Source organism: Lepidochelys kempii, chromosome 21, assembly GCF_965140265.1.
Source record: "Lepidochelys kempii isolate rLepKem1 chromosome 21, rLepKem1.hap2, whole genome shotgun sequence".
Classification (NCBI taxonomy): domain Eukaryota; kingdom Metazoa; phylum Chordata; order Testudines; family Cheloniidae; genus Lepidochelys; species Lepidochelys kempii.
Genome location: NC_133276.1, coordinates 7,411,113 through 7,431,081, shown reverse-complemented (window position 1 = coordinate 7,431,081; position 19,969 = coordinate 7,411,113). Strand labels below are relative to the sequence as shown.

Genomic DNA, 19,969 nt, shown 5'->3' with positions numbered 1-19,969 from the left:
GGGTTTATCTACTCCAGCTGGTGTGGCTGGGAAGAAATAACTTTTCTTTTGCACAAAGTTGGGGGGTGAGGGAGCAGTATTCCCATAGAAAATATCTTACTTGCCTTCCCCTGAGCTGACCAACACACAGCTCCAAAACCCAATGAGCCCAGCATTACTAGACTTTTATTTTGGGTCTGTGAGCAAGACTTGGAATGTCAACAGGTGCCAGAGATGCACAAAGCCTGCAGCAGCATTTGTTCAAAGGCAAACAATGCTAGTAGCAGGCCTTGGGTATCATTGGTGGTGCAAATTTAGGGTCACAGTCAAAGGACTGCTGAGATGAAGCTCCCTTCTCCTGCTAGCAAATGACCTGTGCTTAATTTTAAAGTGCTGTAAAATGCAAATATAGAGCCAGACTGGCTTGAGAACTGGTATGCTAGATGCAGACCCAGAATACTGTCAGGGTTTAGTTTTTGTGTCAGTTGAGCCTCTCCTTTCCCCTGAACTCCAGCAGCATTTTAGTTGGAGGTACAGAGAGCACTGAGGTAGCAGGCATGCAGTGCTGAGTAGGGGAGTGAACTGAGTGAGCTCAGTTCATGCCACAGCCACACAACCCAGCATTCAAGGCAGCCAAGAGTGGACACACACAGTCTACAGTATAGGCACACAAAGGGCGGGTGGAGCCTAAGTCCCAGGTTTCGGCATCGCTGTGATCCACAAAACCCCTGCTCGGCTGCCGCCTGACCCTGGATGCACCTCAATTCACTTGGTGCCTAGGTTTTTGCTGTAAAAGTTCCCTCCGTGCATATGTGTCTGCCTCTGAGCACATACCCTGCTGCCATACTCGGCACCAGCTGCCTATTATTATGCCTGAGCCCCAGCCCAATTCTCAAACCAGAGGCCAACAGACATTGCCCTGCCTGTCGTCCCTGCAGCACTGGAGCTGGGAGGCACACTCAGCATCCGCCGAAATCCACACAAGCGGGGAGACTGCATCCCTTATAGCTGTTAGGTTGAGGTGCGCACCCAGGATAGGGGAGAACCTGAGGCAGTTTCCTCCCTCTGCCCAATGCACAGCGGGGATTGAGAACAGGGATCTGCCGCCTCCCAGATGAGTGTCCTGAGCGGGGAATGAGCTTGCCCTCGTAACCTTTAAGCCCCAGTGGTTAGGGGCCTCACGTGGGCTGTAGTAGATGATAGTTTAACACACACACACACCCCACAGCCCTCCCCTCCTTCTCCTCTAAAAAGTGAGATGAACAGGGATCTGCCGTCTCTCAAGTGAGTGCCCTGAGCTAAGGATATTTTCATGTGGGTTGGTGAAACTGTTCCACTTTAATTAACGCTTAATTGGGCCACAGACAGCCTGAGAATCACTCTATCATCTAGTGTTTCGGGTAGTCAGCAAGGCTGGGGGAGAGTGATGTTTGATGAAAAGGAATTTGAATAGCACCCACCTACCTCTCAAGTTGTGGTCCCAACTGCTGGGCTATAAGGTATTCTGCTGTGCGGGCTCCTTTAACCTTTCCTGTTGAAACGGTTCCACTTTAATTAACTATGAATGGGGCCAAAGCAAGCTCTAAAGATAAGAAGCGTGCTGTAGCTCAGGGGATAAGGCTCTTTCATGAGTTGCTGAAGACCCTAGTTCAAGTCTTTCCTGTGCTGAATGGGGGGCAGGGATTTGAAGTGGGAGTGCCCTTGGCCTTTCCTCTTGAAGCTGCTTCCACTTTAATTAATTCTTAAATGGTCCAAAGCAAAGGTAATTTGCAAGCAGCCCTGTATAGCCTGGTGGCCAGGGCTTGTACCTATGGTGTGGGAGAGCCTGGTTCAAGTCCCCGGTCCTGAAGGAGCTAGGATTTGAGCTGCATGTATCTTTTCTCTTGAAGCTGTCTCCACTTTAGTTAACTATAACTGGGCCGGGCAACAGTCTAGGGTCACTCTATAGTCCAGTGGTTAAGTTGCTTGCTTAGGAGGTGGAGGATTCTGGTTCAAATCCTTCCTCTGACTATTTAAAAGGATTTGGAGAAGGCTATCCCACCTCCCAGGAGAGAAGTGGGAGGTTCCTGTTTAGGTCCCCTTTCGCTTGCGGAAGGCCCTTGTCTTTCTGGAAACAGAAGGGGGTTTGAACAGAGATCGCTCACTTCACAAGAGTGGTGGGTGGGGGGTGGGCGTGGGAGGTGGGAGGGGCGGTGGCTGGGGGCCCAGGTGGGGGGTGGGGCTGGGAGGTGGGTGGTCTCCTAGGAGGTGGGAGAGCCTTGGCACAACCCCTTGCAGAGGAGGGGTTGGGCCTGGGGTCTCCCACAGCCTGGGCGGGTAGCCTAGCCGCGGGGGACAAAAGAGTGACTTGCTTTTTTAAGGTGCCCCCCCCCAAATATTTAAGTAAAAGACCCCAGAGGCAGCCGATGCATGTTGTAAACCCCTTCCCCATGGCAGGGATTGAACCAGGGCCCTCAGCATCCCAGGGGGATGCCCAAACCTCTACACCAGAGAAGGCACCTCTTTAGAGGAGCTTGCTTTGGAGAAATTCATAGTTTGTTAAAGTGGAAGCAGCTTCAAGAGGAAAGGTTAAGGGCGCTCCCTCTCCAAAGGCCTGTCCCTCCCCAGGTAGAGGGAGGAACTGAACCAGGATCTTCAGCATCCCAGGAACAAACACTAACCTCTGAGCTACAGAGGGCCCTTTACTATTAGTGCTTGCTTTGCCCCAATTCATAGCTAATTAAAGTGGAAGCGGCTTCAAGAGGAAAGGTTAAGGGCGCTCCCTTTCAAAAGACCTGTCCCTCCCCAAGTAGAGGGAGGAACTGAACCAGGATTTTCAGCATCCCAGGAACAAACACTAACCTCTGAGCTACAGAGGGCTCTTTACTATTAGTGCTTGCTTTGCCCCAATTCATAGCTAAAGTGGAACAGCTTCAACAGCAAAGGTTAAGGGTACTCCCTCTTCAAAGGTCTGCTCCTCCCCAACCAGACATAGGGATTGAATCCAGGTTTTCAACATCCCAGGGAACTACCCCAACCTCTGAACTACAGAGGGTGTCTCATTTTTGCTGCTTTGGCCCAATTAATGGTTAATTAAAATGGAACAGCTTCAATAAGAACCACTACTCTAGATCCTATTTGTAAACAGCTCAGTAGATTTTTGTTAGCACTGCAGCTTTTAGCAACTGGCAATGAATCTTTTAAGGTTTATGTTTATGGTCCTGTGCATTATAAGTAACAATGTGGAGTAGAGAGCCATGATGGAGGCTGTAACTCTTCTGCTGTGGTCCTTTTAAAACCTTACTGTGAGTAAAAGTATCATCATTCATTGAAAGTTGTAATTAAAGGGGGAAATAAAGCCATTGGGCCAAATCCTGAAGTCCTTCATAATGCAAAACTCCTACAATTGCCCAAAAAAGGAAGAGCTTTTCTAGATGTAGTCCATTAGCTGTGTGTTATGGTTCTGTACCATTTGACCTAGTTTTGTGCACATACAAATCCCAGCAAGCTGTGCTGGTTTTATAACTCCCTTCAGCACAAAACCAGGTCTGATAACGCTCTCAGGAGGTGCAGCTTGTCAGGAAATTATTTAAGAAGCTCCTCACTGTTCTAATGGGTGTAAATTGATATGTATTAGCTTCAAAGCTTCCATTTAAAAAACAAACCCTGTTCAATATCCCAGCTTAATGACAGAATCTGAATCAAGTTCTGCAGTTATAAACAATGCTGAGAGCAGGATTTGGCCCACACTACCTAGCAAGTTATTGCTTTGCCAGCTCTGAACGTTTCGGCCATGTGCTCTTCAGGACAGGGCCTATGGTATGTGTGCTGTGCCGAGCACACAATGGGGCGCCCCTGGCCTTACCCTAAAACTGTTCTGTGCTAAGGAGCAGTGAAGTTGCCATGCAGTTTGTCCAGTTTCAATAGGACATATCAAATACCGGTCAGACAAACACACCACCAGCAAATGCATCTATACACCAATTCAGTTGCCCTGCTGAGCTGCTCTCTGGTTTTGAGCAAAGGGTGACTGAAAGGTTACCAATTGTGCCTCTGGGTGCACCATGTGCCACTCTGATCACTGGGAAGTCACATGCACATCTCAGGACGGAGCCACCCCATCAACTGGCAGTACAACTTGAATCAGTCTTTGCATTTGAAAAGCAAGCCACATCACCATAACCACGTATTTCAACGAGCCAAATGGGACCTGCCAACCAGTCCTCTCTACACAAAGCGCTAGGATTTAAGGGCAAAATCTTGTCCCTACTGCTGCCTGCAAACAAGCTGTACATTCCAAGAGCCATCCAGGCTGTGTGGCTTGGGCCCAAGTGAGCAAGAATGGAAAGGGGAGGGGGGGTGCACACAGCTGCATATGTGACATCCCAGCCAAAAGACACTCTTGGGGAGCTGGGTGATCTTCCAAGCTCTCACAAAAGCTAGGCAGGAGCACTGGAACAAGGGGGCCCAGGTCCTCGTCACTTTTAGAAGTGATAGCCCTCCCATTTTTTACCGGCTGTAAGGGAAAGTGAAGTACGGGAGGAGAGTGAGCAGAGGGCAGGGTCTTGGGGGGAAAAGGCAGCATGGGAGCGGGGCCTTAGGGGAAGGGGCAGCGCTAGGACAGTGACTCAGGGAGAAGGGGCAGCACAAGGGCAGGGGCTCAGAGCGCCATGAGGGTGGGGCCTCGGCACAGCACAGTGTGGGGCCTCAGGGGAAGGGGCAGTGCAGGGGGCAGGGTTTGGGCACTGGTGCTCCCCTCCCCCCCCCCTTTAGGGAGCCTCCCTAGAGGCAGGAATGGTGGAGTCTCCTGCTTCCACAGGAGATATGCTAAAGGTGGAAAAACCTTTCCTGTACCTCTAAGCATACTCATGCAGTGCAGGTGTTAGAAATCCCTGTACACTGAGGACGGTTTCCTCAGATTGCTGGGAGCAAAACTGATATCTTAACAAGGGGTTTGACTGGCTTGGAGGAGGATTAGGGAAAACTGCAAAGTATCCCAGGGCAACTTGTTCAATAACTGCACCTCATATTGGCTCGTCAATGTGTAGCCTTCCTGTCAAAAGATGAATTAACGCCAGCCAGGGGCCTGGCCATATGTGGTTTTATTGTATGACGATGTTAGTAAACCAGGCCCTCCCTGCTCTGCAGTAGATTACACAGGTAGCAGTGGCAGGATACCTTACTGGGCATTGTTATAAACAGAACAGCAGTTGTAGTATTTCTTTGGCAGGGGAAGAGACCTGGACCAGCCTCTCTGTGTAACAGGAAACAGACGTCGGGGTGCAGGTGCAGAGGGTTGGTGTAATGATACCCACAAAAGGTATCTCAGTAGATAAACTACACATACAAGTTATGAAATGGGGTGAAGAACACTAGTTCTTCATCTCCAAAACACAAGTGTCTACCATGTGAGCCAAAGGCGATTGCCTGTTGCAAACTGTGGTGGTGGTGGTAGGTCTAGCCCCCACAGAGCAAATATCTCCAACACCCAGAGGTGGGACATTGCATGGGGAGGTCTATGAGTTACTACAGAGAATTCTTGGGCAGGTGCCTAGCTTGTGGGTCCTGTCCACATTCTCAGGGTCTAACTGATCACCATATTTGGGGTCAAAAAGCAATTTTCCCCATGTCAGATTGCCAGAGAGCCTGGGGGTTTTCACAGCATAGGGCCCAAGCCCCTTGCAGGTTTAAACTAGTGTAAATGGGGGAGTCACTGTAACTTGAAGTCTTTATACCATGATTTGAGGACTTCAGTCACTTGGCGAGAGGTTATGGATCTATTACAGGAGGAGGTAGGTAGGTAGGTGAGGTTCTGTGGTCTGCAATGTGCAGGAGGTCAGACTAACTATCATGACAGTCCCTTCTGACCATAGGTATGATATGCACACTGCACTGGTATGGGTCCCATGAGCAGAGAATTATCAGATTGCAGTACACGCATCTCAGTTAATGAATAGTGAATCATTCAAATTCTGTTGAATCTAGTGTTGGATTCATGTGCAGAATTGTTCTGAGTCTCAGCGTGCTTATGAAACCCCCAGTGCTGCTGTATGGTTTTTAATGCAGTTTTTGTTCCATTAGCATCTGATCTTTGTGGGTGCATCTTTATTTTGTAAGCCACCCTGCAACGTGTACCATGTTGTAAGGTATGTTGTCTTTTCTTTCCTTTTCCCTCCTGGCCCCATCCTCCTCCCAAGTACCCAGTGCCCCCAGGTATATCAGAATCCGACAGCCTAACCTGGAAACCATCACTTTGGAATGGGACCACCCTGAACACCCCAATGGAATTCTCACTGGATACAACCTTAGATACCAAGCCTGTACGTTCCACACCTGTTTATTTTTCTCAACTGATCAATTATTTTTAACTCATCAAGTATTCTCTTGGGTGAGTAGGTTATTCAGTGCCAAACCCCGAAAGAGTTCCTTCTCCCAGGTGCTAAAAGGTATTTTCCAAAATATGACAGCACAAGAGTAGCGCTTTAAAGAATGAGAGACTTCCATGACAAGGTAAAACATCTGCTATTTCTGAAGGGGACAAGTCCTGCTGCAGTGCTGAGTGCCTGCAATATTTCAGTGTAAGCCAGGAGGAGTTGCAGATGCTCAGCATCTCGCAGGACTTGGCCATAGGAGGAAAAATAAGGCTTAGCCCCAGACTGCAATAATAAATTGCAAGCAAAGTCTAAATACAGTGAGATCAGTACAGCAGATTCTCTCTCTCTCTCACACATGCACACCCCCCTCCCTCCTGGAAGATTACTGTACTGCAGAAAGAGTGAAACTGCCCCCACAGTATCCCCAAACAGTATGGAATTCACTGCAATGCAGAGGGCCAAACACAAGGACTATGCACAATACAAGTCTCATTGTGAGAGCTTAAGCAGGACATGTACCAGCCCTCTCCATGGGTGTGAATCTCATCTCTAGCCAGGAGGGGTGCTGGAACAATTTGTGTAGTGTGTGTGGGAGGGGTTGGGTGTGAAAGCCATTGAACCAAACTGTAAACCCTGGATATAATGGAAACCAGAGGGTGCAGCAGCACCCCCCTGCACCCTTAATTCCAGCACCTATGCTAGTCAGTACAGTTCAGCTGTGCCATTACTCAATGCACACACCACCAGGAGGCAGCTGGCTGCTGTTGCTCTCTCAGACAGGTTTTGTTGCATCTCCACAAATCTTTCTGTTGACCATAGTCAATCCAGAAGTATATTGGACCATCAGCTGATTTCCGCTCCTGGCCCAGGGTGGGAGGAGATGAAATGTGTAACATAGCATGTGTCTGAAACAAAGCTGAAGCCTATTCAGCTTGCCTTTCTCCCCAGTTAATGGATCCAAAACGGGCAGAACACTGGTAGAGACCTTCTCCCCAAACCAAACAAGGTTTACGCTCAAGAGGACAGACCCCATCTCGCGCTATAGATTCTTCCTGCGTGCTAGGACACAGGTGGGAGACGGAGAATCCATTGTGGAAGAGTCACCAGCCCCGCTGAATGAAGGTAAGTGGAGGAGAGCATTGCTGTGACTTTGCGGGTGGGGTACATGTCCCAGAGGAGTTAAAACACAAGGAGCATTATGCACATCTTCCAAAACTACAGACTACACTGAAAATCACATACAGTATGTGGTTTTACTAAGGGAAAAGGGGGTAACTTTCTCACTGTGACATGAGCAGAGCCGATAGTCCCTGAGCAAGAAAGTTCTACTCTATGCCTTAGTTACCCATCTGTAAAATGGGGATAGCACTGTTAAGGATGTTGTGCAGATAAAATCCATTCATGATTCTGAAGTGCTCAGATACTCCATTAATGAGGGCCATATGAGTAGCTAGTTAGGCAAAAGTAGTGACTGCTTTTCCAAATTTAGGAACATAGGGACTGCCATAGTGCAGCAGAATAATGGTCCATCTACCTCAGTGTCTTGTCTCCAACAATGGCCAGCACCTGATGCTTCAGAGGAAAGTGCAAAAACCCTCAGAGAGGACAATTATGAAACAATAACCTGCCCTTATGGGAAGTTTCTTCCTGACCCCAGGCAGTTAGTGGTTGTCTTATGCCCTGAAGCATGAGGGTTTCTCTCTTTTACAACTACAGAGAAATGCTTGCTCCATGCACAGCAGTAGACAGTCTTCTTGATGCCTGCCCTCTTCACATGCTGTGTAGCATCAGTTAGATATATACTCTATGGGGAGACAGTGTATGCAGAGTGAGAAACTTTCTAGTAGGCCTTTGCTTAAAGAAGATTTAGGTTAGATATTAAGAAAACTTTCTAGTTACAAAGATAATTAAGCACAGGAAAGGGTTACCTAGGGGGGTTGTGGAATCCCTGGCACTGGAAATTTTAAAGACCAGGTCAGACAAAATTCCCATCAGGGATGGTCTAGAACCAATTTATTTGGTTCTGCCTCAGTGTGGGAGGCTGGAGTAAATGACCTCTTGAGATCCCTTCCAGCCATACATTTCTATGACCCTTTTACTGTAGCTCCACATGGAGTTCACCACAGAAATGTTGAGTGCAGATTCCAGTAATGGTATTTACATTGAAAAATCTCTTTGAACAATACTGCTGTGTCGATGTTATGCTTGGGAGACAGTGGGCCAGAGCGATCCAGCGAGGACGTATCCATGGGATACAAAAACGTGGGTGATCTAACCATTCCAAAGGTGGCAGGCATTGGCAGGCTGCTAGGGAATCCCTGCAGTTTGACAAGCTGCTAGATCGAATGAGAAGCAGCACCTCGACTGGATTTCATTGCCCAACCTGGTGCACTGTCAGGGTAGATGGGGAATGTTAGTCTCTAGCTGCTAGCCCACAGGCAGGAAGGAGAGGCTGTTGGGGGTCTGCACTCAATCTCGCAAAAGAAATGAAGGGAGTGAGGAAAAGACCCAAGTTAATTAAGGAGTTTTGGAGATCACTGTGTGTTTAGTCATTAATGGTGGGGTTTATGCCAGGATATTTGTAATTGACCCTCAAAAGCTACAACATACAGTATTTTGGCATTTGCCCTAGGAGGGTCCAGTAAAGAGGAGAAAACTTTAACCCAGCCAGTGTCAGGAGATCTAGGTTATCAGTATAACTAGGAAGACAATCAAAGGGAGACAGCACTGTTGTCTAGTGGTTAGAATCAGAGCTGACAGGGTTTAAATTTGGGGTGGGAGGGTCCACTTAATCCATCCCCCAGATGGACTGTGCCATTGATCCACAAAGATGCTTCTACTGAGCTGAGCTCTCTCTTTTTCCTGGAAGAGAGTGCACACTTCAGGTAGCCACCAGAGGGAACTATCCAACATTATTTACCCAGGTCTAGGAATTCCTCTGAAATAGCTTTGTATCTTCCCTGTAGTTACAAAGTGCATTTCTGAGACTGTGCCAGTATGTAGAACATGAGGGAATAACCTCTCTTACTTTTAGGGTGCCCAAACTCTGAAGTATAATAGCTCACTACTGTATAACTCCTGATAGGATTCTGTTGACAGAGAAACAAGGTGGCACTCTTGGACTGAGCTATTGCCAACCTACAAAGAGAAAGTGTAGTCAACAACTGTGACCAATAACTGGCATGCTGTGTTCTTTGCAAGGCCTACTGCATGCTACAGCTTGACCCAGTCTAGCAACAACCATCTTCAGATATAGATGTCAAGTACAGTTCTTCGAGTGATTGCACATGTCCATTCTAATATAGGTGTGCGCTTGCCCCAAGCACAATTGGTGGAAATTTCTCCCTCAGTGGTGACTTGTCGGCTCTGGCGGCCCATAGTGTAGGTAGAAAGGGCCAGGCCGACCCTGTGCCCCATCAGTTCTTTCTGAACGCTGGTGACGGTCACTGGAGCTACTCTCCTTGCTGCAGCAACACCAGAGAGCTCAGAGCAGTCACCTCACATTGTTGGCAGGAGCATACTAGTGCTCATAGAGAACACTGCAGCCATGTTCTACCTCGACAGACAGGGAAGGCTCACCCTTCCCCCCTGTGTCAGGAAGCAGTTTGCTTATGGGAATTCTGCGTAGTCCACTCAATCCAGCTCAAGGCTTCTCGCCTTCCGGGAGCACAGAACAAGCTGGCAGATCACCTCAACAGATCTTTCTCCAATCACCATGAGTGACTCCTTTGCCCAGACATCTTGAGGGACATTTTCCAGCGGTGCAGAACTCCCCCAAAGACCTGTTTGTGACCAGACTCAACAGAAAGTGTCACTAGTTTTGCTCCCTGCAAGGTCACAGACCGGGGTTCACTTACAGATGCCTTCTTGCTCCCGTGGAGCACCTGTTCTACGCTTTCCCTCCTATCCCATTCATGCACAAGGTTCTGCTGAAAATCGAGCTGGACAGGGCGTGGGTCATTCTCATAGCCTCAGCCTGGCCCCGTCAGCACTGGTTTGCCACGCTGCTAGGCCTTTCCTTAGCAACTCCGATACTGCTCCCTGGACTCCCCGACCTGATCTTCTAGGACCACGGTTGACTGCTCCACCTGAACTTTGGCACCCTCCACCTGACAGCCTGGAAGCTACATGGCTAAATACCGCAGAGCTGGCCTGCTCGGAGCAGGTCTGCCAGGTCCTGTTAGGTAGCAGGAAGCCCTCTCCCAGGGCTACATACCTCTCCAAATGAAAATGGTTCTCCATTTGGGCTTCCCAACACGGTCTCTCACCCATGCAGTCATCACTACAGGTCATGCTTGAGTACTTGTTACACCTGAAACAATAGGGGTTAGCGATTTCATCGATTAAGGTACACCTCACAGCGATTTCAGCATTTCACTCCCCGGTGGATAACTGTTCTGTTTTCTTACATGAGAGGTCTCCCTGTTTCCTCAAGGGCCTAGAAGGTGGTTTTGCAGTTTCACAGTAATCAGTCAATCCTCTTGCCGGTTTTCTACCCGAAACCACACATGAACAGGGAGGAGCCACGTCTCCACTCTCTGGATCTCAGACGTGCCTGAGCATTCTACACAGAGACGACCACCCAACTCTTCACAGTGGTAGCTGGCAGGATGAAAGGCCTCCCTGTCTCGACTCAGAGGATCTCACCCTGGATCACATTGTGCATTCGCACATGCTACGAGCAGGCAGGTGTTCCACCACTAGGTATCCTGTCTGCCCACTCCACAAGAGCGCAAGCGTCATCAGCGGTGATCCTGGTCCATGTCCCTGCCTAGGGCATCTACAGAGCAGCGACTTGTATGTCAGCGCATACGTTTTCTACTCATTACACCATCACTCAACAGGCCAGCGACGATGACAGTTTCGGTCGAGCTATGTTGCAGTCAGGATGTCCATGAACTCCGAGGCCAACACCTGTACAACTGCTTGGGTGTCACCTACGTTGGAATGGACATGTGCAATCACTCAAAGAGGAAAGAAGGGTTACTAACCCTTCCATAACTGTTGTTCTTCGAGATATGTTGCACATATCCATTTCAAGACCCACCCTCCTTCCTGAGTTGGCCGGAAAGAAGGAACAGAGGGAGCGTGAGATCAACTGATCCCTTTATACCAGTGCCATGAGCGCACTGCACCAGAGGGCGCCAGAGCCAACCCGACGGGTACCACTGAGGGAAAAACGTCTGGCAACTGTGTTCGGGGTATACACCCACCTACTCTGGAATGGACATATGCAACACCTCTCGAGCAACCACCGTTATGGAAAGGTTAGCAACCGTTTTTTCTGCCAAAACCGTGTGCTTGACAACCCTTTATCAATATCCCTCATCCATCAGGGAGGTCATTTATTGTGGTAAGCTATCGTAACCCAAGTTAGGTTAGGCCACACGCTTATCTGGATCAAGCGCTTTCTGAATATAAACCCCCACCTGTATTACCTTTTTAGGTCTTTGGAACATTCAAATCACAGCAGCAATAGCAACTCCCCTGTGCTAAGCATCGCACAGCAGGGCCCACATATTTTCTGCCAATCTTAAATTGTTTTTATTGGTGCAAGGAGAGTTATAAAACAAATGCATTCTCTAGTCCACAAAACCCCAAGAGCCACTGCAGAGACAGGCTGGGAGAGGCATGGTGCCACTTTCCCATCACCCCAGTAATCAACAGACGACCCGCAGAAGGAAACTGCCACAACTCACAGATTCATAATAGGATAAAACGCCCATTGTGAGACATCGATCAAATGGAGTGAAAGGTCAGGAGCCCTTAGGGATGGAAGACAGACAAAGCTGTCTCTTTCTCTTCTATAGCACTCGCTGACATACAATTCAATTAAACTTCCGATTTTATTTAATGGGTGTTTGCTTTTCTTTTTCCTCCTTAATTGTATGGTGGGTTGGAAAGGTATCCTATTGAAAATAGAGTAAAAATGAAAGGCTTCCTATATGTCTTTAAGCAGACAGGCTCCAGAACTGTTACACAGTATTGTAATATTGGCAAAACTGACGTTCAGTGGCGTGGGTCCCTGCCATACACTGTTTTTTTCTGAAGCAGCGGCTTCAGTGAATGCCCTGCTTAGAGGACATGAATAACAACCCTTAGGTTGGTTTGTTCCACATATGCTTGTTGTTCACTTTGCTGGGTCACGGATAGTTATACTTTCCTAACAGATCTGCGGCGTTTGCCCACCGCTATCCCACAGTGCTAGCTGAGATGCATTACATTTCCTTCCCCTTACTAGGAATGAGAAATAACTCTCTCAGATACCACTGTAAATACAGGCCGTGAATTGTCAGCCTAAAAAAGGCAAGTTTCCCTTTCCTTGGTAAAGACAGACAATGGCACTCATTGAGAGTTGGCTTTGACAGGTCAACCAATCCATTATCCATTAGTGAAAACAAAGAGTAAGGGTGAGATCTGCTCATCTCACTTACTTACACAGTCTCACTGAAGCTGCATGAGTAAGGCGAGCAGGATTTGGCCCTAGAACACGAGAACTGGTATATATCTAACACAAGGCTAGGTTGGGCAGGATTCTGTTAATGAATGGTATGTAACCTCAGTAAGCAGAGCGTTGTTTAGCAGCTTTAAATGACTTTGGTTTGATTTTTTACATACCTGCTATAGACCCCCTAAAAAGAACTTGGAACTCAGTGGAAGAAGGTTCAGAAAACCAAACCTTGAAATCAACTGCTTTAGTTCTGTCTTCAGAGATGGATACCAGACTCAGTCATAAATAAACTTACCCAGATGTTGCTTCCATTTCTATCAGGCTGCATTCAACCATGAGGGTAAAATTAAACACAGCTCTGTTTGATTCAGAGATTACAACAGCTTGGGTCAGTTTCACCTTATGTACATAATACGCCCTTTAGTTGGATTTTAGAGCAAGCTGAACGTGGAGGGTCCAATTTTGTCCTCCCTTGAATGAGATGTAAGCACATGCTTAAATGCTTTACTTAATCAAAGCCGCGCACAAGGGCAGAACCTGACCATTAGCATCCATTTGCTGGGGAGGTGGGGTATGTGTAACTGAGAATGATGATTCATCTCTGACTCAATGGAATCTTCCTTCTCTTTGGCCTATGCAAATAGCTATAGTTATTATGCATAGAAAGGGGATTGCTGCGGTGTAGCTAATGCATTTTCTTTCTCTCTTAAACCCTTTGGTGACTGTGTGTATGACTGATCCCCAGTCTCACTAATGTGCTGTGGTTTTATATATTCCTTTGTTTTCTCTTCCCCTCTCTTCTATGCTGTCCTTGTATTCCCCTCCCTATACCTGGCGCTGCACTCTGAAGCCACTCCAACCCCAGGTACCGTACCAACTGGAGGAGGAGGTAACAGGCATGGGGGGCAATGCACAGTCAAGGGCTGTCTCTAGGGTGTGCTGGCACTTAAGCATGCACCACGTTAACCCTTTCAATGAGCAAACTAAGCTGTCGGAGGATAAATTGGCTATAAGAATCCTGCTTTTGCTCCAGAAGGGCCCAACACAGAGAAAACGGGGTGCAGCCTTGTTGTTAGAGCACAGCAGCGGGACAACCAGGGTTGTAGTCCCAACTCTGCACCAACTGCTTTACCTTTCTGCATCTCCATCCTCCACTCTGTCCAATGGGGACAATATGTTGCATTCATGCTGCCTGAGTATGTTACGTGCAGCTTAATTTATGTTTATCCTTAGAATGCATGTGACAATGCAAAGTAGTATCATAAATAAACACCCCCTGCAGGTACTAAGGGTGTATTCTCTTTTCATTGTGCAGCATTTTATACAAATGAAAATTCCTGTACAACTCTACGGCAGCTGTTACTCCCTTCTAGAAATACAGGGGTGCGTTACTTACGTGTATGCTTTGCGGAGCCAAAGTTCTACATGCGAACCCTGCAATGTACATGACACACTGTATTCTCCAGTGGCCAGCAGCTAAAAAGTTCTCTCTATCCCAGGCTTCCATTGAAAGGGTTAAGCATAATGTTTGTGCAGCAGCTATGCATGCTTGCATGTTAGGCTATTTGCTGGCTTTGCCCTCTACTGCATATTTCCGTAACAACACTGAGACACAGAGAAACCATGTTCTTTTGAAAGGGGGTCTCTGCCTGCTTTCTAGGAAACCTAAATCCCCAACTACCCAAAAATGTGTCAACACAGCAAACGCCAAAGCATCACTTCTGAATTTTTTTTCCCTTTTGGTACAAATGAGGGGTTTTCCCCTCTGTAAATGCAATAGCATCACGGGCGTGCAACTTTCAGAGAAACAGCTTTTTCAGAGCAGAGTATTTTGAGCAGATTTTTGCAGAAGCTGTTGCAGCCAGGCTGATCAATCCTGGGTGATTCAGATGAGCAGCACATGGGATCGTGTCTGCCAGTAAATGCATCTCAAATGCCCTGTGCCAATGAAGAGCTATTGATCTGAGATGACAGCACCCATTTTTGCATGCACTAAAGGGATCTGTAAGAAGCCATGCTTTATCTTGTGGACACAGTGCTAAGGATTGGGTAGGGGCATTTGGTTTTCCTTGTAAGGAAATGGGATTTCAATGGAAGATTTTCCTGTGTGCTGACTGCAAACACAGGGCCTGTTTTCAGTCACAAAATGGTGTATTTTAGGTTCTGCTTTTCTACTTCGCAGATGTTCCCTCCCCCCTCTATTTTGTTACAGCAGAGTTTGTTTAATCAATATTATTTTGCAAATTTCCCTCACTTACAGACCTTTCTTTCTTTTACTGTATTGTCACTTCCTAAAACAAAGGGTACCAGATTGGTCTGCTTTGAAGAACTGAATATAAAACATACACAACTTTTTCCGTACAGTTTCATAGCATCAGTGAAACAGGGAACAGCTCATCTGAAGCCTAGTTTAACAGGGATCTAAAATTCCTCTCTGGGCCAGGACCAATGTTTCTAGCTTTGGTGGATCCTGTTGAACCTTAAAATCACGTCTTTCTTCTTATTGCATCCAGTTTCATCATGATTTTAGCAGTTCATATTTCTCAAACTGCTGAAGTGAGATGGAATGTCTTGCCCTCTGAATAGTTTGTTCAAAGCTCTCACTGACCAAAGGGACTGACAGAGTTTGGTTTGTATTCTACCGATATAAGCAATAAGTGGCCACTAAGATTATGTTTGAACTGAAATGAGGAGACATGTTAGTAATTGAAATGATGTGCTTGTTAAGCTCAGATACTTTGTAGACTGCATTCCTAGCTTTTCAGTGGCAAACGGTATTTGTTTCTTCCCATAACAGTTTGTGATATACTGGTCTGTTATAGAACCACTTGTCCCTTAGTCTAATGTAACTAGTAATGATACATAAAATTGACTAGAACAAATCCCTGCCTTTGTATCAGTTTAAAATTTCACTCCACCTTGCGCCACAGTATACGATTAGTAGTTTCATGCTAGCAAGTAGAAGATTGTTGGAGTCACCTGATTTAAATTGCATTTGATCTAGAAGGCTCTTTATCTTCCTAACAAGCACAGGTTTCTAATATAATTTTGTTTGACCTTCTTCTAAAGACTCGTCTCTCTGCTTAGCGACCTAGATTTTGCAGGTCCCTTAGGTGCTCTAGAATAGTGAAATTTGTCTTTAACTACGACTAATCTCAAGCTGTTTTTTCTCAAAAATGGTCCTTTTGGGGGGTCTGGGGGAGGGGGGATGACCAACACACAGTTTTCATGTTTGTTGTGAGTGTGTATGGGAAATCAGACGGATTTGATGGAATCAAAGCAAAAAACAAAAACTTCACCTTATGAGGTTTCTATTTCATTACCAAGCCAAATCTAGAGATGGGCGAAGCAAAAGGAAGGGATTACTTTATAAAACCCAAAGGGTCTCATTTACACAATGAAGGAAGAAAATATTTGATAGGTCACATAGAGCTGGATTCTGTAGCCCTATTGTCAATAGCAAAGCTTCGGTCGTACAAGATTGGGACCATAAATAGTTTTTTTCTTCCATATAACACAGTCTGTGCATTGTACAGATTAGAACTGGAAGCTTTTGCCAGGCTTGGAAGGATAACATTTTAAACAGCTAAATGCTGATATAGGTTGGTTTCTCCTTTTTCCCCCTCTGTAAGAGGAGTGGGGTTGGGGAGAACTCCATCATTAACATTCGACATTGACAGAAATGTAGCACTTGTGGAGAACTGCTGACTTCTCTTTTTTGCAGTCCATTCAATCTGGCCATCTAATATGCAAACCCATCACTTGATTGTCCTTCTGAATCTTCTAGAGTTATTACAGTTGGAACAAATTAGTATAATTTTTTTCTTTGTACCATTTCCTCCTGTTGCAAAAAAAATATCACAAGGGAAGAAAAATCTCTTGGCAATACATTTGGCTTTCCATCCAAATTCATAAAAAATTCATGAACTCCCTCTAAGCCTACTGATGCTATAGACATGCTCAGGGGTAAAGCAGTTATTACAGCCTAACAGAACATTAAAAGCTTCCCTAAATAATTAAAGAGCAATATGGGTGTGCATTGTTTGGTCATATTTCACTGTACATGCAGAACTTGCACCCCCAGCTTTCAAATGACTTGAATTCACAGTGGAATTGGAGGGAGCCATGAATCTCTAGCGATGGAGCACAAAAGGAGGCAAAGAGTGGGGGAGTGGTAAATAAAACCCACTCTCTTGTGTGGTGATCGTAGCACAGAACACGGCCCATCTGCCTAATGACAAACTTTCCCCTCACATGGGTTTGTCAAATGGGGTGCAGGCTCCTATCAACCATCCATCCCTGTTGATGGTCTGAATAATCCTGGGAGCAAACAGTGGTGGGTTTATTAGCGTATGCAGGTTCCAACAAAGAGCGTAAGTGGAGCCAGCATGCCGTGAAGAAACCATTATGTACCGGCGCGCTCTCTCTCTCTCTCTCTCGGTTACTTTGGATTAATTAGCCTATTAACTCCAGCAGCCAGTGTGTCTGCTACATTTTCCATCTATTTTACTTGAGCAACTGTGCCACACCCCTGGGACTCTATCCTCTGACAGTATCTTTAGTATCTATAGAGGGAAGTGGCAGTGGACGGCTTAGGAGAGAAAGAGCCCGGGTCACAAAACTCAGGGTCTATTTGGATCAGAGCCTAGATTGTCCTCAGATGAGTTGATGGTGAGGTGACTTTGCAGGGCTGAGAGTGGTTGTTTACATATTATTGAACCCATGTTTTAGGAAGAGTAGGTTGTCTAATGGTTTAGAGCAAGGGGGAAGGAAATGGGGGACTAGAGGGACTCCTGTGTTTTATTTCTGATTTGCTGTGTGAACTTGGGCGAATCAGCACTAGATTTTCATACGTTGGCTTCCAGATTTGGTGGGTGCAATTTTGCCCTGCCATTTAAGAAGCTTACACAGCAAACTTTTCAAAAGTGGCCTCTGATTTCAGAGCACCTGCAGTTCCCATTAACCAGAGCAGTCGATGCTCAGCACTTTGAAAACCAGACCTAAAGTGTCTCCCACTGGGCACTGAACATCAGAGGCTCCACTTGAAATTGTTGGCCTTAGTAGCTAAAATCCTTGACTGAGCCTGCAAATTGGGACCATACATAGGTGGCTAAATAAGGTAAGCTGCCAAGTGTCATAATTTTGTGCCAGCTAAACTCTACAGTAGAGTTTTTAAAAGCACCTTTGTGTGACTTAAGAACACGGGTCCTATTGGAAGGTTCTTGAAACTTAATGGGACTTCTTGTGGCACCTTAGAGACTAACCAATTTATTTGAGCATAAGCTTTCGTGAGCTACAGCTCACTTCATCGGATGCATTCAGTGGAAAATACAAGGAGGAGATTTATATACACACAGAACTTGAAAAAATGGGTGTTACCATACACACTGTAAGGAGAGTGATCACTTAAGATGAGCTATTACCAGCAAGGGGGGGATGGGGACCTTTTGTAGTGATAATCAAGGTGGGCCATTTCCAGCAGTTAACAAGAACAAAAGTCGCAATATTACAACAAAAAGACCATTAACTTAGTCTTGAATAGAGACTGGGAGTGGATGGGTCATTACACAAAGTAAAACTATTTCCCCATGTTTATCCCCCCCCACTGTTCCTCAGACGTTCTTGTTAACTGCTGGAAATGGCCACAGGTCTCCCCCCCCCCCCGCTGTCCTGCTGGTATTAGCTCATCTTAAGTGATCACTCTCGTTACAGTGTGCGTGGTAACACCCATTGTTTCATGTTCTGTGTGTATATAAATCTCCCCACTGTATTTTCCACTGAATGCATCCGATGAAGTGAGCTGCAGCTCACAAAAGCTCATGCTCAAATAAATTGGTTAGTCTCTAAGGTGCCACAAGTCCTCCTTTTCTTTTTGCGAATACAGACTAACACGGCTGTTACTCTGAAACCTGTCATTATGCAAGGCACTGCATTTAGCCGTATGGAGTGGAAATCTATCAACTTCATGAAAAAACTCGTACAGATACAGATAGACATCATCTTCCTTTCCAAATGCAAACAGATGGACATCGTACCAAAAGGACTGAAGGTAAAAAATCCATTACAATCTACATACCACACAGACTATGCTGACAGCTTGTGCCACACGCTCTCAAAGAAACTGCGGAACCACCTGATCAACATCCTCTACAGCAAACAGGGAAAGATTAAGAATGAGCTCTCAGAACTGGATACTCTCATAAAAAACCAACCTTCCACACAAAATTCCTCGTGGCTGGACTTTACAAAAACTAGAGAAGCCATTTACAACACACACTTTGCTTCTCTACAAAAGAAAAAGGACACTAAACTATCTAAACTACTACATGCCACAAGAGGCCACAGCAATGTATTCCCTTAACCCACCCAGCAATATTGTTAATCTATCCAACTGTACCCTTAATCCAGCAGAAGAATCTGTCCTATCTCGGGGCCTCTCCTTCAACCCCTCCACCCCCACGAACATGATACAGTTCTGTGGTGACCTAGAATCCTATTTTTGACGTCTCCGACTCAAGGAATATTTCCAACACACCTCTGAACAACATACTAATCCACAGAGACTTTCCTACCAACACTACAAAAAGAAGGATTCTAGGTGGACTCCTCCTGAAAATCGAAACAACAGACTGGATTCTACATAGAGTGCTTCCGCCGACGTGCACGGGCTGAAATTGTGGAAAAGCAGCATCACTTGCCCCATAACCTCAGCCGTGCAGAACACAATGCCATCCACAGCCTCAGAAACATCATAATCGAAAAGGCTGACAAAGGAGGTGCTGTCGTCATCATGAATAGGTCGGAATATGAACAAGAGGCTGCTAGGCAGCTCTCCAACACCACTTTCTACAAGCCATTACCCTCTGATCCCACTGAGGGTTACCAAAAGAAACTACACCATTTGCTCAAGAAACTCCCTAAAAAAGCACAAGAACAAATCCACACAGACACACCCCTGGAACCCCGACCTGGGGTATTTTATCTGCTACCCAAGATCCATAAACCTGGAAATCCTGGACTCCCCATCATCTCAGGCATTGGCACCCTGACAGCAGGATTGTCTGGCTATGTAGACTCCCTCCTCAGGCCCTATGCTACCAGCACTCCCAGCTATCTTCGAGACACCACTGAATTCCTGAGGAAATGACAATCCATCGGTAATCTTCCTGAAAACACCATCCTGGCC

At 46.3% G+C, this 19,969-nt stretch overlaps 2 protein-coding genes across 38 annotated transcripts in view; one reads left to right on the top strand and one right to left on the bottom strand.

Moving 5' to 3' along the window:
• RBBP5 (RB binding protein 5, histone lysine methyltransferase complex subunit) overlaps window positions 1–19,969 on the bottom strand; it is a 174,567-nt gene that overhangs the window by 12,803 nt on the left and 141,795 nt on the right. The window lies entirely within an intron of this gene.
• Window positions 1–19,969, top strand: part of NFASC (neurofascin) — a 187,600-nt gene that overhangs the window by 131,925 nt on the left and 35,706 nt on the right. For 21 of the 34 annotated variants that reach the window (XM_073319968.1, XM_073319973.1, XM_073319969.1 and 18 more), the window contains 3 exons: window positions 6,156–6,278; window positions 7,281–7,454; window positions 13,634–13,672. The exons of 1 other annotated variant lie outside the window; for it this stretch is intronic. In XM_073319968.1, the coding sequence (XP_073176069.1) occupies window positions 6,156–6,278; window positions 7,281–7,454; window positions 13,634–13,672 (336 nt within the window). The remainder of the gene's footprint in view (window positions 1–6,155; window positions 6,279–7,280; window positions 7,455–13,633; window positions 13,673–19,969) is intronic. 12 more of the 34 variants (XM_073319989.1, XM_073319988.1, XM_073319993.1 and 9 more) reach the window with 2 other exon arrangements.